We start from the raw sequence: 27,667 nt of genomic DNA on the forward strand, positions 1-27,667 counted from the left end.
TATTGCATATTTTATATGTACTCTGATAATTATACTTATGTGTACCTGTACCTAAATATACTTACACACTGTGCTGTCATGCAGGTACACATTAAAATCACTAAGTCTCTCTCTACTCCTGAAGACGCCATATTAATAATCTGGGCGCATTAAATGTCATATATTATGTTAATATAGACAGTCCCATTAATCCATCTATGATATTTTTCAAAATTATGTAATAAACATGCTACATAACATATAAACATGATACATACACCCACAGTATAAAAATTTACATAAATATGAGATTTGTTTACCAAGTGGTAAATATTCCTTTCGTATGCCTTCACTCTATCTATAGCTATTCACGACCCTTGTGGGTTTAGCACTTCTTTTTTATTATGATTCTTTCTTTCTTTCAACACACCGGCCGTATCCCACCGAGGCGGGGTGGCCCAAAAGGAAAAACGAAAGTTTCCCCTTTTACATTTAGCAATACATGTATATACAGGAGAAAGGGTTACTAGCCCCTTGCTCCTGGCATTTTAGTCGCCTCTTACAACACGCATGGCTTACGGAGGAAGAATTCTGCTCCACTTCCCTATGGAGGTAAGAGGAAATAAACAAGAACAAGAACTAGTAAGAAAATAGAAGAAAACCCAGAGGGGTGTGTATATACTATATGCTTGTACATGTATGTGTAGTGACCTAAGTGTAAGTAGAAGTAGCAAGACGTACCTGAAACCTTGCATGTTCATGAGACAGAAAAAAAAAGACACCAGCAATCCTACCATCGTGTAAAACAATTACAGGCTTCTGTTTTACACTCACTTGGCAGGATGGTAGTACCTCCCTGAGCAGTTGCTGTCTACCAACCTACTACCTACATTTTATTATGATAATAATAATAATAATATCATCATTCACTCAAAAAATGATGTGTTGCATGAGAATGGGAGTGTTGGTCTTTATTTATTCTACTGTACCACTGTGGAAACAACTTGTACACAGTGTAACGTACTCACCTAATTGTGGTTACAGGGGTCGAGACTCAGCTCCTGGCCCTGCCTCTTCACTGAGTGCTACTTGGTCCTCTCTCTCCCTGCTCCATGAGCTTTATCATACCTCATCTTAAAGCTATGTATGGTTCCTGCCTCCACTACCTCACTTGCTAGGCTATTCCACTTTCTGACTATATGACTGAAGAAATACTTCCTAACATCCCTTTGACTCATCTGGGTCTTCAGCTTCCAATTGTGACCTCTTATTTCTGTCTCCTCTCTGGAACATCCTGTCTCTGTCCACCTTGTCTATTCCACGCAGTATTTCGTATGTCGTTATCATGTCTCCCTTAATCCTCCTGTCCTGCAGTGTCATCAGGCTGATTTCCCTTAACCTTTCTTCATAGGACATTCCCCTTAGTTCTGGAACTAACCTTGTTGCAAACCTTTGTTTGTATGAACGTGTATCAACCATAACCAGATGCTTCGTCCATCTGCATGGGTGGGGTGGCCAGCAGGCTGCCCTACCTCCCACACCTGACTTTCTACAAATAAATACTTTCACCTCTCACCTTGCATTAAGACCGCAAATATTTTAAGGTAAGTAATGAATGTACTGTATATGCATTTTATCACTCTAGGGCGCTTTAAGCATCGTAGTATATTGTGTGTGGATGGGGTAGCCAGGAGGGCTACCATACCTACCCACACCTGACTTCTTACAATAAATGCTACTCACCTTTTGCCCTACATTAAGACTACAGATATTTTGAGGTAAATAATGAGTGTACTGTGTGTGTATTTTACTTTTTATTTTTTTTTAATGCCTACTTCATCGCTTTCCAGCGAGGTCTGCTTTGTGGCAGTAGCCTGGAACCTAACCTGCCATATAAGTGGGGCCGACTGTATTGTAATGATTTTATTTTATTGTTTTATTTTTGCTTTTCATTTTTGACGTCTGGCAGCAGGGCTGCCAGATGTACAGTCGTAAGTATGAGTGGTTGTATGTCGAGCAGGTCGTAAGTCGGATGGTACTAGTAAGTGCAGACTTTTGTGCCCGACAGTCCTCTTTGAGCCTGTAAATTCATTATTGAGGTGTTATCTGTATATTCTTTCTTGATAGCCTTAGACAAGATTATGACAGGACAACTAATTTGTAACAAGAAGTTTGTAGATTAACATCCTACCTTCAAGGGATGTAGGCACATTGATATTGGTGAGCAGCCTTAAGGCCCCAGTGTTGTCAATGGGCTTTGAACCTTGTTAAACAACTAACCCTTGAAGGTCATGAGGGACTCATGATCCAAGAAAGTTGACCTGTCCTCCCCTTGGATTAGCGTGATTACCTCCCATTCCCCATGCTCTATGACCCTACAGGTTTAGTGCTTCTCCCTAATAATTTAGGCAGTGAGAGATTGGCTATTAGATTGGAGGGAGGAAGTATGTGTGTTCAGATAATTGGTTCTGTGATAGATTAGGTGAACCATAGAATTAATGAAGAAAAAACAGTGGGTTGTGCATTGAGGCATCTGTGGAGACAGAACATTATCAGTGGAGGCAAAAAAGGAAATGTACAAGAGTATAGTGGTGCCAACATGTTGTACAGGTGTGAAGCATGGGTTGTGAATGTTGCAGCAAGAAGCCTGGATGCTGGCATTGGAGATGATATGTTTGAGGGCAATATGTGGTCTGAATATTATGAAGAGAATTCAGAGTTGGGAGATTTAGAGGTGTCATATTATTAAAAGTATTATCCAGAGGGCTGAGAAGGGATTAATGAGGTGGTTTGAACATTAATAGAGGATGGCATTAAATAGGATGACTAAGAAGGAATATAAATCTTGAGTGGAGGGTAAGAGGAGTAGGAGTCATCCTAAGAAAGGTTGGAGGGAGAGGGTAAAGGAGGTTTTGAGTGTGAGGGGCTTGGACATACAGCAGGCTTTTGTGAACATGTTAGATAGGAGCTAGTGGAGGCGAGTGATTTTTATGATTTGACGTGAGCAGGGTAACATAATGAAGGTACTGAAGGAACTGGTTAGCTGGGCTTGAGTTGTGGAGGTGAGAATTACAGTGCCTACACTCTTATGGAGGGGTGGAGATGTTGCAGTTTAGTGGGTTGTCTGAAATGTAATGCCAGCATGCTTCTTGTAAAACCATGATTGATTGAGTGACAGTGAAAGTGTTTTCTTCTCTGTCTCCTACCTCAGTGGGAGACAGCCAGAATGTTTAAAAAGAATAGTATATTCTCTAGTTCATAGAAAGCTATTTCTTTTAATCTAAGCATAATTACAGAAAATGTATTTTTGTAAGCAAGCATTAATTATATGTAATGAGGCCAGGGTCTGTGGGCCTTCCTTCCCCTCATTCAGTTGACTTTCTTATTTACTTAGTGTATGGTATATCTGATCTGAGCCATGCTCCCACGTGTCGTGTGTTCCCACCTGGCATTAATAACTAAATGTAAAAAAAGAAAACTTTACATTTCTTCTTCTTTCTTTTTTTTTTTTTTTTTGAGTCGCCTTGCCTTGGTGGGAGACAGCTGTTGTGTTAAAAGAAAAAGAAGCATTAAAGGACTGTGGTAGGTGTATTAAACTCGGACCATTAACACATGGTCCCACATAATAAGTATCTTCACTACATTTTATAAACTCCACTCATCACATATGGCAAGTACTTATCACACTCATGGAATCACCAACAGTAATAGTAAGTTTACATAAATTGAGCTCCTACAAACTGAGTAGGGGGAAGGGACCTAGTATATTGACCTTGTTCTTATTGGAAAGAAGTTCTGTGATACCTTCTGATTACAGGTAGACTAAGTAGAGTACACACTGCTGAGACACTGGCAATCATAGCGTATAGCTCTAAAATGTTTTATTGGTGTGAGTGTTGCCAAGTGAATTACTGCATCTAATAGACAAAACACTTATATCCATTGGTGCAAGAGGTATTACAGTGGTGCAAGGGGTGTTACAGTGGTGCAAGGGGTGTTATAGTGGTGCTAGGGGTGTTACACTGGTGCAAGGGGTGTTACAGTGGTGCAAGGGGTGTTGTAGTGGTGCTAGGGGTGTTACACTGGTGCAAGGGGGTGTTACAGTGCAGCATAAAGATCCACCTGCAAAGATTTGCTACCAAAGTCTTTTTCTAGCAGAATTTTTTTAAGAGTGCTGCGAGACATTATCCTCAGTTGCAGGTGAAAATATTATAAAATTTCAAATAATTTTCTATGAGGGTAAAATCCTGGTGAATGTATCTCCTGCCCTACAAGTGTTACCTTTTAACATCTAAAGGCAATTAAAATGTCTGGAATCTTTTCCATAAATGGAAGAAATAAAGCATCAGGAATATTAAGAGATATAAAATTAGTGCTGAAGATAATATACAGTGGACCATCAGTTAACGACGTCGTTGTGTGATGTAAACCTCAGATGACACGTTTTTGCGTCAAAATATTGGCTCAGTTAATAACAAAGAATTCGGTTAAAATCATTCATCCCGAACATGTCCGCGTGGCCTGAGTGGCCTGTCCACTCCATATACAGCCAGTCTACCATTGTTTAGAAGCCAGTGAGGATGATTCCACGCATGCATGCGATACATTTTGTATTATTCTATTGTTTTTAGTGCTTGAAAGTGCTAAATAAGCCACCATGGGCCCAAAGAAAGCTTCTAGTGCCAGTCCTGTGGTAAAGAGGGTGAGAAATACTATTGAATTCAAGAAAGATCATCGCAAAATACGAAAGAGGAGTGCGTGTCTCCGAGCTGGCCAGGTTGTATAACAAACCCCATACAACCATTGCTACTATCTTGGACAACAAAAAGGCAATCAAGGAAGCTGTTGTTGCGAAAGGTGCAAATGTGCTTACAAAACAGAGATCGCAAATACTCGAAGATGTGGAGAGACTGTTGTTGGTGTGGATCAACAAGACACAATTATCAGGAGATAGTGTTTCTCAGTCAGTTACATGTGAAAAGGCAAGGCAGTTGCATGATGATCTTATTAACCCTTTGAGGGTTTCGGCCGTACTAGTACGGCTTACGACCCAGGGTTTTTGACGTGTACTAGTACGCCTAAATTCTAGCGCCCTCAAATCTAGTGGGAGAAAGCTGGTAGGCCTACATATGAAAGAATGGGTCTATGTGGTCAGTGTGAACAGTATAAAAAAAACCTGCAGCACACAGTGCATAATGAGAAAAAAAAAAACTTTGACCATTTTTTTGGAATAAAACGACTTTGTACTGTATTTTCGTATGGTATTTATTGTTGTATTCTAGTTTTCTTGGTCTCATTTTATAGAATGGAAGACATATTACAGAAATTGAGATGATTTTGACTGGTTTTACAATGAAAAGTACCTTGAAATTGAGCTCAAAGTAGCAGAAATGTTCGATTTTTACCAAAGTTCAAAAGTAAACAAATCATGCCAAGCGTCCAATACACGTCAACTGGTGAGTCTAATATTATTCTGCAAGTGCGCCAATATTATTTATACCATTTTTTACACCAATGCAGTAGTCTGCATAACAGTAAATCTTCTATTTTTTGTGAGAATAAAAATTCAAAGTGGAAAGGAAAAGAATGTAAGAGGGGCCTTGAGACGTGACTAATGAACAGAGGAAATGTCATTTTAGTGCCAGGAATGTCTTTCTTGTTTATTCTGGACCCTATTCGGAAATTGGCATCTTTTGAAATTTGTGTGAAATTGGCAAAATTGCTAAATTCTGACCACTGTACTGGATAGTTGAAATTGGTAAATGGGTGGTTTCTTGCACTCATTCGTTAGAAAAAATGGAGTTCTAGCGAAATGTTCATGTTTTTTGTCGACTAGTACAGTGGAATTGGCCGAAAATGGGGCTCAAAGTGGGCAAAATCACCGATGCGTAAACATCGCCGAGACCGCTAACTTTGCGGGAGCATAATTCCGTAAGTTTTCCATCAAATTTCATACTTTTGGTGTCATTATGATTGGGAAAAGATTCTCTATCTTTTCATAAGAATTTTTTTTTTTTTTTTTTTTTTTTTTTTTTAATTTGGCCGACCCTGAGAACGAGTCTCGGAGAGGGCCTGTCGACCCTCAAAGGGTTAAGAAAATGCCTGGAACTATTGCTCATATTGGTGAATTTAAGGCCAGCAAAGGTTGGTTTGAGAGATTTAAGAATCATAGTGGCATACATAGTGTGATAAGGCATGGTGAGGCTGCCATTTCTGACAAAAAAACTGCTGAAAAATATGTGCAGGACTTTAACCCTTTGAGGGTGTTATATACAAGTACGTCATTGCAGCCAGGGTTGGTCATATACTTGTACACCTAAATTCTAGTGCCTTCAAATCTGGTGAAAGAAATCTGGCAGGCCTACATATGAAAGAATGGGTCTGTGTGGTCAGTGTGCACAGTATAAAAAAAATCCTGAAGAATACAGTGCATAATGAGAAAAAAAAACTGACCATGTTTTTGGTTTAAAACAGCGACTTTCTAGTGCATTTTCATATGGTATTTATGGCTGTATTCTTGTTTCCTTGGTCCCATTTAATAGAATCGAAGATATATTACAGAAATAGAGATGATTTTGATTGGTTTCACGATGACAAGTACCTTGAAATTGAGCTCAAAGTAGAGAAAATAATTGATTTTTGCCAATGTTCAAGAGTAAATAAATCACGTCATACGTCCAATACACATCATCTGGTGAGTCTGATATTCTTTCACAAGTGCGTTGACATCATTTATACCATTTTTACAATGATGCAGTAGTATACGTAACAGAAACCTATTTTCTGTGAGAATAAAAACTCAAAATGGAAAGCAAAAGTAATATAAGAGGGGCCTAGAGATGTGACTAATGAACAGATAAAATGTTATCTTAGTGCCAGGAATGTCTGTCTTGTTTATTCTGGACACTATTTTGAAATTGGCATCTTTTGAAGTTTGTGTGAAATTGCCCAAATTGCCAATTTCTGACCACTTTATTGGGTAGTTGAAATCAGTAAATGGGCAGATTCTTGTACTCACTCGATAGAACAAATGGAGTTCTGAGGAAATAGCTATGATTTTAGTCAACTGCAACATTAGAATTGGCCGAAAATAGGGCTCAAAGTGGGTGAAATTGCCGATGCGTAATATCTTCGAGACCACTAACTTCACGAAACCATAATTCCGTAAGTGTTCCATCAAATTTCATACTTTTGGTGTCATTATGATAGGAAAAGACTCTCTATCATTTTGTGAGATTTTTTTTTTTTTTTTTTTTTTTTTTTTTTTTTGAAAAATTTTTGACGCTGAGAACGAGTTTGGGAGAGGGCCTCTCGACCCTCAAAGGGATAAGGGGTACATAGAGGCTGAACAATTAAAACCCTAGCAAGTGTTTAATTAATTAATTAATAGCTTCGAACTATAGACCAATAAACCTAACCTCCATAGTGGGAAAATTTATGGAATCAATAATTGCCGAGGCAGTTCGTAGCCACCTTGAAAAGCATAAATTAATCAACGAATCTCAGCATGGTTTTACAAAGGGGCGTTCCTGCCTTACGAATTTATTAACTTTTTTCACTAAGGTATTTGAGGTAGATCATGGTAATGAATATGATATTGTGTATATGGACTTCAGTAAGGCTTTTGACAGGGTCCCACATCAGAGACTATTGAGGAAAATTAAGGCCCATGGAATAGGAGGAGAAATTTTTTCCTGGATCGAGGCATGGTTGACAGATAGGCAGCAGAGAGTTTGCATAAATGGGGAGAAATCAGAGTGGGGAAGCGTCACGAGCGGTGTTCCACAGGGGTCAGTGTTGGGCCCCCTGCTGTTCACAATCTACATAAACGACATAGATGAGGGCATAAAGAGCGACATCGGCAAGTTTGCCGATGACACCAAAATAGGCCGTCGAATTCATTCTGACGAGGACATTCGAGCACTCCAGGAAGATTTGAATAGACTGATGCAGTGGTCGGAGAAGTGGCAGATGCAGTTTAATATAGACAAATGCAAAGTTCTAAATGTTGGACAGGACAATAACCATGCCACATATAAACTAAATAATGTAGATCTTAATATTACGGATTGCGAAAAAGATTTAGGAGTTCTGGTTAGCAGTAATCTGAAACCAAGACAACAGTGCATAAGTGTTCGCAATAAAGCTAATAGAATCCTTGGCTTCATATCAAGAAGCATAAATAATAGGAGTCCTCAGGTTGTTCTTCAACTCTATACATCCTTGGTTAGGCCTCATTTAGATTATGCTGCACAGTTTTGGTCACCGTATTACAGAATGGATATAAATTCTCTGGAAAATGTACAAAGGAGGATGACAAAGTTGATCCCATGTATCAGAAACCTTCCCTATGAGGATAGACTAAGGGCCCTGAATCTGCACTCTCTAGAAAGACGTAGAATTAGGGGTGATATGATTGAGGTGTATAAATGGAAGACAGGAATAAATAAAGGGGATGTATATAGTGTGCTGAAAATATCTAGCCTAGACAGGACTCGCAGCAATGGTTTTAAGTTGGAAAAATTCAGATTCAGGAAGGATATAGGAAAGTACTGGTTTGGTAATAGAGTTGTGGATGAGTGGAACAAACTCCCGAGTACAGTTATAGAGGCCAGAACGTTGTGTAGCTTTAAAAATAGGTTGGATAAATACATGAGTGGATGTGGGTGGGTGTGAGTTGGACCTGATAGCTTGAGCTACCAGGTCGGTTGCCGTGTTCCTCCCTTAAGTCAATGTGACCTGACCTGACTAGGTTGGGTGCATTGGCTTAAGCCGGTAGGAGACTTGGATCTGCCTCGCATGGGCCAGTAGCCCTTCTGCAGTGTTCCTTCGTTCTTATGTTCTTATGTGACGAAACAGGCCTGTTTTGGAAGAAAATGCCAAACAGGACCTACATTACTCAGGAGGAAAGGCACTCCCAGAACACAAGCCTATGAAAGACAGGCTAACTCTCATGCTTTGTAGTAATGCTAGTGAGGATTGCAGAGTGAAGCCTTTACTCATGTATCACTCTGAAACTCCCAGAGTGTTCAAGAAAAACAGTGTTGTCAAGACTAAATTGTGTGTGAGATGGAGAGCAAACAGTACGGCATGGGTCACTAGGGACTTTTTCCTTGATTGGTTCTGTCAAGTGTTTGGCCCCAGTGTGAAAAAATACCTCCTGGAAATTAAATTGCCACTCCAGTGCCTCCTGTTAATGGACAATGCTCCTGCTCATACTCCAGACTTGGAAGAGCGAATTGTGGGGAAGTTTAGTTTCATCAAAGTGAAATTTTTGCCCCCTAACACCTCTCCTCCAGCCCATGGACCAGCAGGTCATTTCAAATTTCAAAAGACTGTACACCAAAGCAGTGTTTCAAAAGTGCTTGGAAGTGACCTCAGACACTGAATTGACCCTAAGAGAGTTCTGGAAAGATCATTTCAGTATCCTCAGTTGCATAAACCTTATAGGTAAGGCTTGGGAGGGAGTGACTTGCAGGACTTTGAACTCTGCTTGGAGAAAATTGTGGCCACAATGTGTACAAGAGAGGGATTTTGAAGGGTTTGGGGCTAACCCAGAGGAGTGCATTAGTGTTCGCAATAAAGCTGACAAAATTCTTGGCTTCATATCTAGAAGTATAAATAATAGAAGTCCTCAGGTTGTTCTTCAACTCTATATATCCTTGGTTAGGCATCATTTAGACTATGCTGCTCAGTTCTGGTCATCATATTACAGAATGGATATAAATGCTCTGGAAAACATACAGAGGAGGATGACAAAGATGATCCCATGTATCAGAAATCTTCCCTATGAGGATAGACCGAGGGCCCTGAATCTGCACTCTCTCGAAAGGCGCAGAATTAGGGGGATATGATCGAGGTGTATAAATGGAAAACAGGAATAAATAAAGGGGATGTAAATAGTGTGCTGAAAATTTCCAGCCAAGACAGGACTCGCAGCAGTGGTTTCAAGTTGGAAAAGTTCAGATTCAAGAAGGATATAGGAAAGCACTGGTTTGGTAATAGAGTTGTGGATGAGTGGAACAAACTCCCGAGTACAGTTATTGAGGCTAAAATGTTGTGTAGTTTTAAAAATAGGTTAGAGTGGGTGTGGGTGGGTGAGAGTTGGACCTGACTAGCTTCTGATGCCGTGCTCCTTCCTTAAGTGGAAGTGACCTGACTAGGTGGGTCATTGGGCTAATCTGGGGGGGGACATGGGCCTGCTTTGCATGGGTCAGTGGGCCTGCTGCGGTGTTCCTTCTTTCTTATGTTCTTATGGTCTTACGAGTGGGTGTGGGTGGGTGTGAAATGGACTGACTGACTACTAGGTCGGACACAGTGCTAATCCCTCAAGTGACGTGTCTGACCTCACTAGGTCAGGGCATTGGCTTAAGCCGGTGGGGAGAATTGGAGCTGCCTCGCATAGACCAGTAGACCTGTTGCAGTGTTCCTTATTTCTTATGATCTTATGTTCTTATGAGGGCAAATATTCTATTAGTGGGATGGATCTGTGAAGGACCTGCTTAGTATGGGCCAACAGGCCTGCTGCAGTGTTCCTCCTTTCTTATGTTCTTATTGTGGCACTGGGGAAGTCCATGAGGTTAGTGGCGAGGATGTGGAAGAGTTGATGGAGGATGGATGAAGAGCTAACCACTACAGAGCTGCAAGAGCTTGAGGTGCAACAGCAACAGACCACAGCTCAGGAATTTCCTTCAGAGGAAGGGGAAGAGAGATGGAGAAAGTTGCCTTCTTCAAAGATTAAGGACATTTGTGCAAAGTGGACTGAAGTGCAAACCTTTATGGATGAACATCACCCTGTTGCAGGCCATGCTGGCAACATCTACAATGACAATGTTGTATTCCATTTTAGGGAAATCTTAAAGACGCGCCAGAAACAGAGCTCTCTGGACAGATTTTTGGTGCGACAGGAGTCCAGTGACTCTCAAGCTGGTCCTAGTGTCATTAAAAAACAAAGAAGGGAGGTAACCCCTGAAAAGGACTTGGTACCTAAAGTCCTTATGGAAGGGGATTCCCCTTCCAAACAATTGTAAACTCCTCCATCTTCTGCCCTCCTCCCATCTCATCACTCATCAAATACATCTTCAATAAAGGTAAGTATCATTTTATTAATTATTAATGTATTTATTCTGTATGTCTCATTGTTTTCTGTGTAGGGAAATGTATATTTTATGTAAAAAATTATTTAATACTTTTGGGTGTCTGGAACGGATTAATTGGATTTCCATTATTTCTTATGGGGAAAATTAATTCTGATAACGACAGAATCGGTTAAAGACAAGCTTTCTGGAAAGGATTAATGTCGTTAACTGAGGGTCCACTGTACACATTTATGCACAAATAACCCGCACATGGGAGAAAGAAACTTATGATGTTTCATGTGTTAGTCTGTGACTTGTTAATGGTCCAAGTTGAACCTAAACATTGCCAAAAGTTCCTCTCTCCTATGTGTGAGTTATTTGTGTATTGTTCCAGTCACGGTATTGTGACTTTTTGTTCTTTATACAAATTTATGAATTTCATGTAGCTAAACTTGAACTGTGGTTTAATACAACATATTTCAGATATTTATGCTTGCCTATGGGACAGAAATTTGAGTGAATGTATTTATTAATGCTTTATCTTGATTTGCAGGCTGGACAAAGCAAGCGTATTTGGAATGAACTCTATAAGGTGATCGATTCATCAGATGTAGTGATTCAAGTGCTTGATGCTCGAGACCCATTGGGAACCAGATCCAAGATAATAGAGAAGTTTATGCGTACTGAGAAGCCTCACAAACATCTTGTCTTTGTCTTGAACAAGGTTTGTATTTATTTAATTATTATTATTATAATCAAAAAGAAGCGCTAAGCCACAAGGGCTATACTGTATTTATTTAATACTTTTACTATTTTTCCTGTATCTATCCTGAAAGTGGGATGCCATCTTAATTGAAGTGACACCCCTTGATATTAATAGTGACTTAACCCCTAAAATTAAGGCAGACTGCATTTTCTTGGACTGTAAGAAGACTTTTGATACAGTTCCACGTAAGGGATAAGTGCAAAAGCAAGAGGAGCAAGCAGGAATAACAGGAAAAAGGCTGCAATGGATCAGAGAATGCCTGAGAGGAAGGAAACAACATTTACAGTGACTTACACTCTTAATGTTAACAATGATATCCCTTGATATTCATAATAACTTACCCTTTGGTATTAACCCTTTGACTGTTTCAGGCCCCTCTCTGAAACTGTCATTCTATGTCGCTCAATTTTTGAAAAAAAAAAAAAATTATTTTTTCTTATGAAATGATAGAGAATCTTTTCCCGATGGTAATGACACCAAAAGTTCGAAATTTGGTCGAAAACTCGTGGAACTATGCTCCCGCGAAGTTAGCAGTCTCGGCGACATATGCATATCGGCGATTTCGCCGACTTTGGGCCCTATTTTCAGCCAATTCCATTGTTCCAGTTGACCAAACTCATAGCTATTTCTTTAGAACTCCATTTTATCTATCAGCTGAGTACAAGAAACCTCCCATTTACTAATTTGGACTACCCAATATGGTGGTCAGAAATTGGCAATTTGGCCAATTTCACACAAACTAAAAAATATGCCAATTTCAAAATAGGGTCCAGAATAAACAAGGTAGACATTCGTGGCACTAAAATAACATATGCTCTGTTCATTAGTAACATCTCTAGGCCCCTCTTATATTATTATTGCTTTCTATTTTGATTTTTTATTCATACAAAAAAAAAAAAATTTACTGTTATGCAGACTACTGCATTATTGTAAAAATGGTATAAATAATATCAGTGCACTAGTGAAAGAATATTAGACTCCCCAGTTGACGTGTATTGGACGTGTGGTGTGATTTATTTACTCCTGAACATTGGTAAAAATCGAACATTTCCGCTACTTTGAGCTCAGTTTCAAGGTAGTTTTCATTGTCAAAGTAATGAAAATCATCTCTATTTCTGTAATATGTTTTCCATTTTATCACCTAAGACCATGAAAACGCGAATACAACGATAAATACTATACGAAAATACACCTCAAAGTCGGCGTTTTATTCCAAAAAAACGATCAGTTTTTTTTTTCTCATTACGCAATGTGTGCTGCAGGATTTTTTTTATGTGGTGCACACTGACCACACAGACCCATTCTCTCACATGTGGGCCTACCAGCTTTCTCCCACTTGATTTGAAGCCGCTAGAATTATTGAGTATATATACGTCAGAAACATTGGCTCGTAAGACGTATTTATACGTCGAAAACAGTCAAAGGGTTAATGGTGACCCACTCACTTCTTAACATTAATAGTGAATAGGAGTCTGCGAGGAGACTAAAGGAAGTGGAGATGTCATGCTTGAGGGCAATGTGTGGTGTGTACATTATGCAGAGAATTTATAGTTTGCAGATTAGAAAAATGTGCAGGGCTACTAAAAGTATTATCCAGGGGACTGAGGAGCAGTTGTTAAGGTGGTTTGGATATTTAGAGAGGATGAAGCAAAATAGGATGATTGGGAGGGAAGGTGGGGTAGGGGGGTCATCCTAGGAAACGTTGGAGAGAGGGGTTACATATGTGGGTGTGCTTGACATCTAACAGGCATGCGAGATAGTAGTCAGTGGAGACAAGTGATACTCATGACTTGACGTGCTGTTGGAATGTGAGCAAGGTAACATGAAGGGATTCAGGGAAACTGGTTAGCTGGATTTGAGTCCTGAAGGTGGGAAGTAGTGCCTGCACTCTGAAGGAGGGGGTTGAGGATATTGGAGTGTAGAGGTGGTACCTGAGCTATAGTATCAGTGTTCTGGCAAGACAGTGAATGAAGGAGTAAGAGTCAAAGTGTTTTCTTTGTCACGTTTCTCTACCTAGGTGGGAGATGGCTGGTGTTAAAAATATATATATTTTCCTCGTCAATTTTCCAATGATTAATGCAGTTTCTTTATTTTTCAGGTTGATTTAGTGCCTGTGTGGGTCACACAAAAGTGGGTGGCCATTTTAAGTGCTGAATATCCTAGCCTTGCTTTCCAATCCTCCATCACAAATCCATATGGTAAAGGTGCCTTGATCACCCTTCTGCGCCAGTTTGGGAAATTACACAAGGACAAGAAGCAAATTAGTGTTGGCCTCATTGGCTTTCCCAATGTTGGCAAGAGCTCTATAATCAATACACTGAGATCTAAAAAGGCAAGTTGTATTTTATTTTGCCAAAATATTTGAATTTAATGCTAATGCTATAACATTTTTATGGCAATAACTATTGTCTTTTTTTCCATAATGTTTCCCTCTTTTTTTTTTTTTCACTGCTGTTTTGATGCTTCAGAAACCATATTTTATAGCTAGTGTTCCTACCTTCTACTGTGGCCACAGTGTCAGGTCATGCATGGGATATATAATTATACCAGGTATTGGGGCTTTTTTTTTTATACCCTTAGTGTCCAAACGTAGATCTACGTTTTTTCAACATTTGAAAGTATGTAAAAAAGCAAATCTTTTTTTCTTTTTTTACATTTGAAAAAGTGTAAAAAAAACTTTGATCTACGTTTTTTTTTTTTTTTTTTTTTTGAAAATATGTAAAAAAAAACATAGATCTACTTTTGGAGCACTACGCATGTGAACGTAGATCTGCTTGGACAGTTTAAGGGTTAAAGGGTATGATATTTGCATTTATGGATTTAGACATATAGGGTAGATAAGGGAGCAATGTGGCAAATGTTGCAAATGTATGGAACAGTTAGTAAGTTACTGAATGCTGTAAAGAGTTTTTATGAGGCTAGTGAGGCTCAGGTTAGGGTGTGTAGGAGAGAGGGAGACTACTTCCCAGTAAATGTAGATTTTAGACAGGGATGTGTAATATCACCATGGTGGTTTAACATAACTATAGCTGGAGTTGTAAAAGAAGTGAATGCTAGGGTGTTGGGGAGAGGGGTGGGATTAAATTATGGGAAATCAAAAACAAAATGGAAGTTGTCACAGTTACTTTTTGCTGATGATACTGTGCTTTTCAGAGATTCTAGAGAGAAGTTGCAAAGGTTAGTGGATGAGTTTGAGAGGGTGTGAAGGTAGAAAGTTGAAAGTGAACATACATAAGAGTAAGGCAATGAAGGTATCAAATGAGTTAGATAAAGAAAAATTGAATATCGCATTGGAGGGAGGGAGTATAAAAGAAGTGAATGTGTTTAGATATTTGGGAGTAAATTTGTCAGCTGATGGGTTTATGAAGGATGAAGTTAGCCATAGAATTGATGGAGGAAAAAAAAGTGAGTGGTGCATCGAGGTGTCTGTGGAGACAAAACAAGGGAATGTACGAGAGTATAGTGGTACTCTTATATGGGTGTGAAGCATGGGTTGTGAATGCTGCAGCGAGGAGGAGGCTGGAGGCAGTGGAGATGTCGTGTCTAAGGGCAATGTGTGATGTAAATATTATGCAGAATTTGTAGTGTGGAAATTAGGAGGAGTTGTGGAGTTACAAAAAGTATTATTCAGAGGGCTGAAGAGGGCTTATTGAGGTGGTTTGATCATTTAGAGAGGGTGGAGCAAAATAGAATGACTTGGAGGGTGTATAAATCTGTAGCAGAGGGGAGGAGGGGTAGGGGTCATCCTAGGAAGGATGGAGGGAGGGGGTAAAAGAGGTTTTGTGTGCAAGGGGCCTGGACATGCATCAGGCATGTGTGAGTGTGTTGGGCATGAATGAAGATGAATGGTTTTTGGGACCAGACGAGCTGTTGGAGTGTGAGCAGGTGATATTTTGTGAAGGAATTCAGGGAAACCGTTTAGCTGGACTAGTCCTGGAGGTGGGAAGTACAGTGCCTCACTTAGAGGGGTTTGGGATATTGGCTGTTTAGAGTGACATCAAATCTGGGCACCTCTGCAAAAACAGTAATTATATGTGAATGATGGTGAAAGTGTTTCTTTTTTGGGTTACCCTGCTTTGGTAGGAGACGACCAGCATGTTAAAAAAAAAAATAAACACCTTACATTGTGTACAAGTTGTCTTCACATTGGTGCAGTAGAATACATAACAGCAACACTCTCATTCTCATGTAGTGCCCACATTTTAGAGCAAGTGGCATTATTTATAGGTAAAGGCATAAGAAAGGAATATTTTTCTGTAGTTATGCCCTAGTAATACTATACTATAGTTTCAGAAGCAGACTGGGTCTTAAAACCAGTCTGGACATGTCACTTATCAGGTCGGCTCATTAACTGCTGAGGGTCAGAGGTGTGTTTTCACTGCTCAGCTAAGGCGTGCTCCATTTTCATTTCAATCTTTGTGCAGCAGCGGTGACTTCAGTTTTTTTTTTTTTCAGCAGCCCACCAGGCATTACCCAAATGCCCCCATGGCTAATCTGCCTCTGCACAGTTTGTCTGGTGGTAGTGTAATTTCAAAAAAATGTCTATAACATAATCTGCAACATTTAAAGCACCCCAGAGCAATTAGTATTATTATTGCATCTTTAACACTAGTGATACATTCTTGGTGAAGACCTTTATTAAAATATGTATGTTGGACAAAACAGAATCCATACGTTTATTGGCAAATTTACCTGACTCCCCAACACAGGGCCCAGAGACATTGATGGGGGTTTGATGGCCTTGGCCCATTGTTCAACATAAAATATTTTGCTGTAGAATGCACAGGGACTACAGCAAGACCCCTGGTCCCAGCAACAGAACATCAGAATTATATCAACATCTTTGAGATCCTCAGATGGGTCATCTCAGGATTAAGACCCATGTCAGGATGCAGTTCCTGATGAATCATTCAAATCAAATCAAGAGGTTAGAAGAACGGTGAAGGAATGCAAAAGGAGATTCAAAGAGAGAGTCTATCAGTAAATTTATCTGAGAATAAGAAGCTTGTTTCCTAGGTAGTAGGTTGGTAGGCAGCAACCACCCAGGGAGGTACTACCGTCCTGCCAAGTGAGTGTAAAACGAAAGCCTGTAATTGTTTTACATGATGGTAGGATTCCTGGTGTCCTTTTTTCTGTCTCATAAACATGCAAGATTTCAGGTACGTCTTGCTACTTCTACTTACACTTAGGTCACACTACACATACATGTACAAGCATATATATACAAACCCCTCTGGGTTTTCTTCTATTTTCTTACTAGTTCTTGTTTATTTCTTCTTATCTCCATGGGGAAGTGGAAAAGAATTCATCTGTAAGCCATGCGTGTCGTAAGAGGCGACTAAAATGCCGGGAGCAAGGGGCTAGTAACCCCTTCTCCTGTATATGTTACTAAATTTAAAAGGAGAAACTTTTGTTTTTCCTTTTGGGCCACCCCGCCTCGGTGGGATACGGCTGGTGCGTTGAAAGAAAGAAGAAGCTGTTTTTGAGAGGGTGATCAATGGAGACAGATGGTGTTTAATGGACATGCTGTTGGAGTGTAAGCAAGGTAATTGTCATGAAGGCATTCAGAGAAACCAATTAGCCCAACTTGAGTTCTGGAGGTGGGAAGTACAGTACCTGCCCTCTGAAGGGGTGGAGATATTACTGCCAGAGGGTAATCTGAATTGTGATGTCAGCATACTTCTGGCAAGATAGTGATTGAATGTTGTACTTTGAACAAAAATTACTGACGAGGAAAAATTATAAAATTCCTTTTGGCGAGTTTTATTTTCTGTGCCTTAACTAAGAGTTTCCTCTCTCCTAACATCACACATTTAACAAAGTAAATATTTAAATATTTAATAATACGCCATCAATTTTTCCATTATAAACTTGTAGAAATAGATTTGAGGTACAAAACTTTAATAGAATAAATTTATTTTTCATTTTACCTTTCTAATTTTTTAATAGCATGTTATGATCCTTTGGGATTTAGCACTTTCTTTAATAATAATCCATTTGTAATATTCTTAGACTTGAATAATAGTAATGTTATTTTAGTTATTAGAGTACCATAAGTAATATAAACTTCATTTTCTAAACACAATGTATTTATCCTTGTAGGTTTGTAATGTAGCTCCACTTGCTGGTGAGACCAAAGTGTGGCAGTATGTTACCCTGATGAGGAAAATATACCTCATAGATTGTCCTGGAATTGTGCCACCTTCGCACGAGACTGCTACAGACATGGTCTTGAAAGGAGCTGTTAGAACAGAGTACCTTAAAAATCCTACAGATTATATTATCCCTGTTTTGGAGAGAGTGAAGCGAGAGTACATCTGCAAGACATATCGGGTGAGACTGGTTTGCTTTTCAGGTCCTCATTGATAGTTTATTATAGTTGTCAGCCTATGAATCATATTTACAAGTAGTATATCTTAACCTATTCAATTAAAAAAAAAAAAGTATACTTTGCCATTATTGTAGAGCCGAAGTCTTATGTTGATATTTTCTTATCTGTGTGAGAAAATAAAAACAAATGAAACATGGTTTCATTGGGGTGTTAATGTTGCAGTTTTATAAACTGTAGTGTAAAGCACCCCTCTGGCAAGACAGTGATGAATTGAATGATGAAAGTTTTTCTTTTTTGGGCCACCCTGCCTTCGTGGGAATCGGCCGATGTGTTAAAAAAAAAATATACAGAAATGAAACATGGTTTCATTTGGATATATACAGAACAAATGAAACATGGTTTAATTTGTTCTGTATATATCCAGCTTCTTGTTACCCACTTGAGTGGGAGGCCATGACAGAAAAGCCTCCTGGGATCCTGTTTAAACCTTGCACTATAATGGTCCAGAATGATGGTTTTCAGTGTACATTCCTGCAAGTTCTTCCAACCCTCTGTATTATTTGTTAATTTTCCTTGATCCTGTCATCCGTTTTTCTACTTCATATATCCAAACCAACATGAAAGGTTTCTCATAATACACTCCAACCCCTTACCTCTGGATTTAGTCTTCATTGCTTGTGAAATGCTATTACAGAGTTTATATATTAATGGGGAAGTGCTTAACCCATATGAGTCATAAAGCACCTGAGGAATAAGAGGTAATCAGGTTTGATCCAAGGAAGAGGAAGGTAGCTTTCCCTTGAACATAATACAGTAGGGCCCCACTTATACGGCAGGTTAGGTTCCAGGCTACTGCCGGAAAGCAGAACGCCATTTTCTCCATTATAAATGCCAGATAACAAGTTTACAGTAACATATATTACGTTAGTAATACAACTAGGCATTAAAAACAATAAAAAGTAAAATACACACACAGTACACCCATTACTTTCCTTAAAATATTTGTAGTCTAAATGTAGGGTGAGAGGCGAGTTTAATTTGTAGGAAGTCAGGTTTGGGAGGTATGGTAGCCAGCCAGGTCAGCCCACCCCACCCACACTTATTTTATGAACACACTGGCCGATTCCCACCAAGGTAGGGTGGCCCGAAAAAAGAAAAACTTTCACCATCATTCACTCCATCACTGTCTTGCCAGAAGGGTTTTTTAAACTGCAACATTAGCACCCCTCCTTCAGAGTGCAGGCACTGTACTTCCCATCTCCAGGACTCAAGTCCGGCCTGCCAGTTTCCCTGAATCCCTTCATAAATGTTACTTTGCTCACACTCCAACAGCACGTCAAGTATTAAAAACCATTTGTCTCCATTCACTCCTATCAAACACGCTCACGCATGCCCGCTGGAAGTCCAAGCCCCTCGCACATAAAACCTCCTTTACCCCCTCCCTCCAACCTTTCCTAGGCCGACCCCTATCCCGCCTTCCTTCCGGTACAGACTGATACACTCTTGAAATCATGTTTCGCTCCATTCTCTCTACATGTCCGAACAACCCTTCCTCAGCCCTCTGGACAACAGTTTTGGTAATCCCGCACCTCCTCCTAACTTCCAAACTACAAATTCTCTGCATTATATTCACACCACACATTGCCCTCAGACATGACATCTCCACTGCCTCCAGCCTTCTCGCTGCAACATTCATCACCCATATAAGAGCGTTGGTAAAACTATACTCTCATACATTCCCCTCTTTGTCTCCACAGACTCCTAAGTGCACCGCTCACCCTTTTCCCCTCATCAATTCTATGATTCACCTCATCTTTCATAGATCCATCCGCTGACCTGACACGTCCACTCCCAAATATCTGAATACATTCACCTCCTCCATACTCTCTCCCTCCAATCTTTCATCAACTAATCTTTTTGTTATCCTCATAACCTTACTCTTTCCTGTATTCACTTTTAATTTTCTTCTTTTACATTTTTTTTTTTTAACAAGTCGGCCATCTCCCACTGAGGCAGGGTGACCCAAAAAAGAAAATACTTTCATCATTCAACACTTTCACCTCACTCACACATAATCACTGTTTTTGCAGAGGTGCTCAGAACACAACAGTTTAGAAGCATATACGTATAAAGATACACAACATATCCCTCCAAACTGCTAATATCGTGAAACCCCTCCTTTAGAGTGCAGGCATTGTACTTCCCATTTCCAGGACTCGAGTCCGGCTATATAAAAATAACCGGTTTCCCTGAATCCCTTCACTAAATATTACCCTGCTCACACTCCAACAGATCGTCAGGTCCCAAATACCATTCATCTCCATTCACTCCTATCGAACACGCTCATGCACGCCTGCTGGAAGTCCAAGCCCCTCGCCCACAAAACCTCCCTTCCAACCTTTTCGAGGACGACCCCTACCCTGCCTTCCTTCTCCTACAGATTTAAATGCTCTCCATGTCATTCTACTTTGATCCATTCTCTCTAAATGACCAAACCAACTCAACAACCCCTCTTCAGCCCTTTGACTAATACTTTTATTAACTCCACACCTCCTAATTTCCACACTCCTAATTTTCTGCATAATATTTACACCACACATTGCCCTTAGACAGGACATCTCCACTGCCTCCAACCGCCTCCACAACCCAAGCTTCACACCCATATAAGAATGTTGGTACTACTATACTTTCATACATTCCCTTCTTTGCTTCCATAGATAACGTTTTTTGACTCCACATACACCTCAACGCACCACTCACCTTTTTTCCCTCATCAATTCTATGATTAACCTCATCCTTCATAAATCCATCCACCGACACTTCAACTCCCAAGTATCTGAAAACATTCACTTCTTCCATACTACTCCTCCCCAATTTTTCTTTATCTAAATCATTTGATACCCTCATCACCTTACTCTTTTCTATGTTCACTTTCAACTTTCTACCTTTACACACACTCCCAAACTCATCCACTAACCTTTGCAATTTTTCTTTAGAATCTCCCATAAGCACAGTATCATCAGCAAAAAGTAACCGTGTCATTTCCCATTTTGTATTTGATTCCCCATAATTTAATCCCACCCCTCTCCCGAGCACCCTAGCATTTACTTCTTTTACAACCCCATCTATAAATATATTAAACAACCATGGTGACATTACACATCTCTAAGACCTACTTTTACCTCTCTTCTACACACCCTAACCTGAGCCTCACTATCCTCATAAAAACTCTTTACAGCATTTAGTAACTTACCACCTATTCCATATACTTGCAACATCTGCCACATTGCTCCCCTATCCACTCTATCATATGCCTTTTCTAAACCCATAAATGCAATAAAAACTTCCCTACCTTTATCTAAATACTGTTCACATATATGTTGGGAGGCGGTAATTTCATGCACTGGTCAGGGAGGTATACCATCTTTTAGGAGTGAAGAAGAGCAGAATGTAAGTGTGGTGGAGGTACGTGAGGCATTACGTAGAATGAAAGGGGGTAAAGCAGCTGGAACTGATGGGATCATGACAGAAATGTTAAAAGCAGGGGGAGATATAGTGTTGGAGTGGTTGGTACTTTTGTTTAATAAATGTATGAAAGAGGGGAAGGTACCTAGGGATTGGCAGAGAGCATGTATAGTCCCTTTATATAAAGGGAAAGGGGACAAAAGAGATTGTAAAAATTATAGAGGAATAAGTTTACTGAGTATACCAGGAAAAGTATACGGTAGGGTTATAATTGAAAGAATTAGAGGTAAGACAGAATGTAGGATTGCAGATGAGCAGGGAGGCTTCAGAGTGGGTAGGGGATGTGTAGATCAAGTGTTTACATTTAAGCATATATGTGAACAGTATTTAGATAAAGGTAGGGAAGTTTTTATTGCATTTATGGATTTAGAAAAGGCATATGATAGAGTGGATAGAGGAGCAATGTGGCAGATGTTGCAAGTATATGGAATAGGTGGTAAGTTACTAAATGCTGTAAAGAGCTTTTATGAGGATAGTGAGGCTCAGGTTAGGGTGTGAAGAAGAGAGGGAGAATACTTTCCAGTAAAAGTAGGTCTTAGACAGGGATGTGTAATGTCACCATGGTTGTTTAATATATTTATAGATGGGGTTGTAAAAGAAGTAAATGCTAGGGTGTTTGGGAGAGGGGTGGGATTAAATTATGGGGAATCAAATTCAAAATGGGAATTGACACAGTTACTTTTTGCTGATGATACTGTGCTTATGGGAGATTCTAAAGAAAAATTGCAAAGGTTAGTGGATGAGTTTGAGAATGTGTGTAAAGGTAGAAAGTTGAAAGTGAACATAGAAAAGAGTAAGGTGATGAGGGTATCAAATGATTTAGATAAAGAAAAATTGGATATCAAATAGGGGAGGTGGTGTATGGAAGAAGTGAATGTTTTCAGATACTTGGGAGTTGACGTGTCGGCGGATGGATTTATGAAGGATGAGGTTAATCATAGAATTGATGAGGGAAAAAAGGTGAGTGGTGCGTTGAGGTATATGTGGAGTCAAAAAACGTTATCTATGGAGGCAAAGAAAGGAATGTATGAAAGTATAGTAGTACCAACACTCTTATATGGATGTGAAGCTTGGGTGGTAAATGCAGCAGCGAGGAGACGGTTGGAAGCAGTGGAGATGTCCTGTCTAAGGGCAATGTGTGGTGTAAATATTATGCAGAAAATTCGGAGTGTGGAAATTAGGAGAAGGTGTGGAGTTAATAAAAGTATTAGTCAAACGGCAGAAGAGGGGTTGTTGAGGTGGTTTGGTCATTTAAAGAGAATGGATCAAAGTAGAATGACATGGAAAGCATATAATTCTATAGGGGAAGGAAGGAGGGGTAGGGGTCATCCTTGAAAGGGTTGGAAAGAGGGGGTAAAGGAGGTTTTGTGGGCGAGGGGCTTGGACTTCCAGCAAGCGTGCATGAGCGTGTTAGATAGTGAATGGAGAAGAATGATACTTGGGACCTGACGATCTGTTGGAGTGTGAGCAGGGTAATATTTAGTGAAGGGATTCAGGGAAACCGGTTATTTTCATATAGTCGGACTTGAGTCCTGGAAATGGGAAGTACAATGCCTGCACTTTAAAGGAGGGGTTTGGGATATTGGCAGTTTGGAGGGATATGTTGTGTATCTTTATACGTATATGCTTCTAAGCTGTTGTATTCTGAGCACCTCTGCAAAAGCAGTGATAATGTGTGAGTGTGGTGAAAGTGTTGAATGATGAAAGTATTTTCTTTTTTGGGTCACCCTGCCTCGGTGGGAGACGGCCGACTTGTTGAAAAAAAAAAATATATGTTTCAATGTAAACACTTGATCTACACATCCCCTACCCACTCTGAAGCCTCCTTGCTCATCCGCAATCCTACATTCTGTCTTACCTCTAATTCTTTCAATTATAACCCTACCGGACACTTTTCCTGGTATACTCGGTAAACTTATTCCTCTATAATTTTTACAATCTCTTTTGTCTCCCTTCCCTTTATATAAAGGGACTATACATGCCCTCCACCAATCCCTAGGTGCCTCCCCCTTTCATACATTTATTAAACAAAAGTACCAACCACTCCAACACTATATCCCCCCCTGCTTTTAACATTTCTGTCATGATTCCATCAGTTCCAGCTGCTTTACCCCCTTTCATTCTACGTAATGCCTCACGTACCTCCACCACACATTCTGCTCTTCTTCACTCCTAAAAGATGGTATACCTCCTTGGCCAGTGCCTGAAATTACTGCCTCCCTTTCTTCCTCAACATTTAAAAGTTCCTCAAAATATTCTTGCCATTTACCTAATACCTCCATTTCCCCATCTACTAACTCCCCTACTCTGTTTTTAACTGACAAATCCATACTTTCCCTAGGCTTTCTTAACTTGTTTAACTCCAAATTTTTTTCTTATTATTTTTATTTTATTATCACACCGGCCGATTCCCACCAAGGCAGGGTGGCCCGAAAAAGAAAAACTTTCACCATCATTCACTCCATCACTGTCTTGCCAGAAGGGTGCTTTACACTACAGTTTTTAAACTGCAACATTAACACCCCTCCTTCAGAGTGCAGGCACTGTACTTCCCATCTCCAGGACTCAAGTCCGGCCTGCCGGTTTCCCTGAATCCCTTCATAAATGTTACTTTGCTCACACTCCAACAGCACGTCAAGTATTAAAAACCATTTGTCTCCATTCACTCCTATCAAACACGCTCACGCATGCCTGCTGGAAGTCCAAGCCCCTCGCACACAAAACCTCCTTTACCCCCTCCCTCCAACCCTTCCTAGGCCGACCCCTACCCCGCCTTCCTTCCACTACAGACTGATACACTCTTGAAGTCATTCTGTTTCGCTCCATTCTCTCTACATGTCCGAACCACCTCAACAACCCTTCCTCAGCCCTCTGGACAACAGTTTTGGTAATCCCGCACCTCCTCCTAACTTCCAAACTACGAATTCTCTGCATTATATTCACACCACACATTGCCCTCAGACATGACATCTCCACTGCCTCCAGCCTTCTCCTCGCTGCAACATTCATCACCCACGCTTCACACCCATATAAGAGCGTTGGTAAAACTATACTCTCATACATTCCCCTCTTTGCCTCCAAGGCCTCTCCCACTCTGTCATCTGCTCTCCTTTTGCACTCTCTCACCACTCTCTTCACCTTTCTTTTACTCTCCATATACTCTGCTCTTCTTATAACACTTCTGCTTTGTAAAAACCTCTCATAAGCTAACTTTTTCTCTTTTATCACACCCTTTACACATTGTCGCACAGTGATAATGTGTGAGTGTGGTGAAAGTGTTGAATGATGATGAAAGCATTTTCTTTCTTTTTTGAGTCACCCTGCCTAGGTGGGAGACGGCCGACTTGTTAAAAAAAAAAATCATGGATTAATGAAAATGTCTATATTGACGTAAAATTAGACATTTAGTGTGGCCAAGAGAGATGTGCTCATGGAGAATGTAAACAAACCGGATGGCATGCACCGTATTTGAAAGACCACTTGACGTATAGAAAGTTTTGGTCGTTTGAGATCGCCTTATTGGCAAAACGCCAAAAAGCGGGGCCCTACTGTAATATTTATGTACAATTGTGTAGTTTGTCTTAGGAAATAAGGTTTTTATAGCATGTGTGTGATTTATTACTTGTCAAATAATTTTAATTGCTTATAAAACTTCCAGGTGGATGACTGGAGCACTCCAGAAGATTTTATGGAGAAAGTAGCAAGACGTATGGGCAAACTTTTGAAAGGAGGAGAACCAGACTTCAACACTGTTGCCAAAATGATCCTAAACGACTGGCAGCGAGGCAAGATTCCTTATTTTGTGCCACCACCTGGACATGACTCTTCAGAATTTATTAAACTAAAGAATGAAGAAAATGAAGAAATGGCTGCAAAAATTAAAGAGAAAGAAGCAGAGGAGGAAGAGGAAGAAGCACGAAACATGAACACCATCAACAGTAATGTGCCTTCAGTATTCCAAGATTTAGGTAAAATAACATTGAGTCTGGAGTACTCTGAAGATGATGCGAGACCTCTGGAAATAACTGATCAAATTCCCGAGGATTATGATGATAATATTGAAGAAATTGACGATATGAATAGTGTGCTTGAGGAAAGCAAAAACAGTTTGTCAGAGAGTGAAGAGATGAATGGCACAAAAGACGGAGACAGTTCGACAACTACTTCCATCCTGGACGATAAAGCTTCACCAGTTGCTCCAGAACCTGCCAATGTGAATAAAGAAAATGATCAGGTGGAAGCTGTTGCTACCTCACAGCCAACAAGCACTGGCACTGATGAAAATCTAGGTGAGGAACTACAATCAGATGATGAGAAAATGATTGGAGAGGATTTATTGTCTAGTGAGGATGAAGTTGAAACAGCAGCTGGTGCATTTACTGTTGCAAACGTGAGGAAACTGAGAAGAAAGCGCAAACATCTTCCCGAAGAGGAAGCCAAGCCATTAACTTCTAAACAGAGGAGAAGAATAGAGAGGGAGCAGAAAAGAAAGAAAATAGGAAGTAATTTCTATGAAGTCACCAATGTAAAAAATAGAAATCGCAATAAAGTTAATCCAGGTTTAGTAGCAAGTATGAGAGGCCATGCTAAAAACAAAAAAAAGTAAATATTCAAGCAAATTTTTAATGAAGAGAAGTAATGTGTTAATGTCCATTAACCTATGAAGCTAAAAATAAACTGTACATAGGTAAATATACCTGTGACTGATTTCAAGAGTTTTTCTACCCTCAAAACCTAGTCTAGGGCCATTCTTTTCTGTTCATTCCTCAATGGGGGGGAGGGGGCTTCTTGGCATGGTGAAAAGGCTTTTGGTCTCCTTCCTCAGACCAAACCTAATTATCTCCCAATCCCCCCCTTCCCTTCCTGCTTTTGGCCTTTGGGATTTTCCCCACAGGCATTCTAGTTCCTAGGTAGGGGGTTGGGTATTGTGGCCCATCCCATTCCATTGGGGTCCTTGGCAGTGTAGTAGTTTGCCATGGAATCTGCATCACCTGGGGATGCCCCGATTCCTCTCCGGTCTCTTGGGGGGAGGGGGTGGCACAGGGTGACAAGCGTATCTCTGGAGGTGGCCTTTCGAATTCCGGGGGATGGTGGCCGAAGGAGGTATGCTTTGTGGTGGGTGTACAGCTGCCCTCTCTTTAGTCCACCGAGGTGGCTCGGTGGCTGTGAGGTTGCTATCCCGGATTGCTGGTTTACTGGCATGAAGGGTAGGGTATGGCATGGGTTCCATGCCACATCTGCGCTACTTGCAGTGCTGAGGTCCTCTTGGGCGTAGAGGGAGATTTACATCCCTTTCATTCCTCCTAGGAGCTGTTCTCCCCCCAGGCCCCCTTCCCGATACCACACCCTGTTCCGACCCTGCCTCATTACTTAACCCCTCTTCGGACATTTCTAATGCCACTGTACCTCTTGCTGATGCGTTTCACCACCTGCTCCAGGTACTGGGGTTCCGCCTGACTCCTTTGATACATCTGATCTCTGTACTTTGACCATGCTTCCAGCTTTTCCCTCTACGGTGCGGCGATTTTTGGATCAGCTGCCTGTCTCACATTGGACTGCCTCTGGTCCTATACCTAAACGCCCAAGCCCGTTACCCAATACTTCTTCGATTCCTTCTCATTTTGCTCAGAAAAGACCGGCACAACACTCGCTCCCCTTACATGCTGTTTCAAAATACACAATGGACTAAGCTTTTTACTCTGCTACTGACTTCTTCTACTGCCTATCTTTCCAATCATAGGATTGGCAAGGTACTCCTATGCCATGGTCAAGATATCTTTCATGCTCTCAAGGGCAGTAGACACATCTTCATGGTACAGAATGCTAGTCAAGCTCGCAATCTTTCTCCTTACAACCATTGATGCTATTCTTGTAACTATTAATAAACATCATTCTCTCAATTCTTGAAGTGGTACTGTCATTCTACCTCATACCACTGTCCAACAGAATTTCCAGATATGTAGTGATGATACTCTGGAACAGCTTGAA

General features: G+C 40.4%; 1 protein-coding gene across 1 annotated transcript in view; it reads left to right on the forward strand.

The window, feature by feature from the left end:
- Window positions 1-26,387, forward strand: part of Ns2 (nucleostemin 2) — a 50,951-nt gene extending 24,564 nt beyond the window's left edge. The window contains exons 7-10 of the mRNA XM_053779388.2: window positions 11,611-11,781; window positions 13,922-14,155; window positions 17,926-18,156; window positions 25,338-26,387. Of these exons, the coding sequence (XP_053635363.1) occupies window positions 11,611-11,781; window positions 13,922-14,155; window positions 17,926-18,156; window positions 25,338-26,285 (1,584 nt within the window). The 3' untranslated portion in view covers window positions 26,286-26,387. The remainder of the gene's footprint in view (window positions 1-11,610; window positions 11,782-13,921; window positions 14,156-17,925; window positions 18,157-25,337) is intronic.
- Window positions 26,388-27,667: the final 1,280 nt, after the last annotated feature.

Source organism: Cherax quadricarinatus, chromosome 29 (assembly GCF_038502225.1).
Source record: "Cherax quadricarinatus isolate ZL_2023a chromosome 29, ASM3850222v1, whole genome shotgun sequence".
NCBI classification, from domain to species: domain Eukaryota; kingdom Metazoa; phylum Arthropoda; class Malacostraca; order Decapoda; family Parastacidae; genus Cherax; species Cherax quadricarinatus.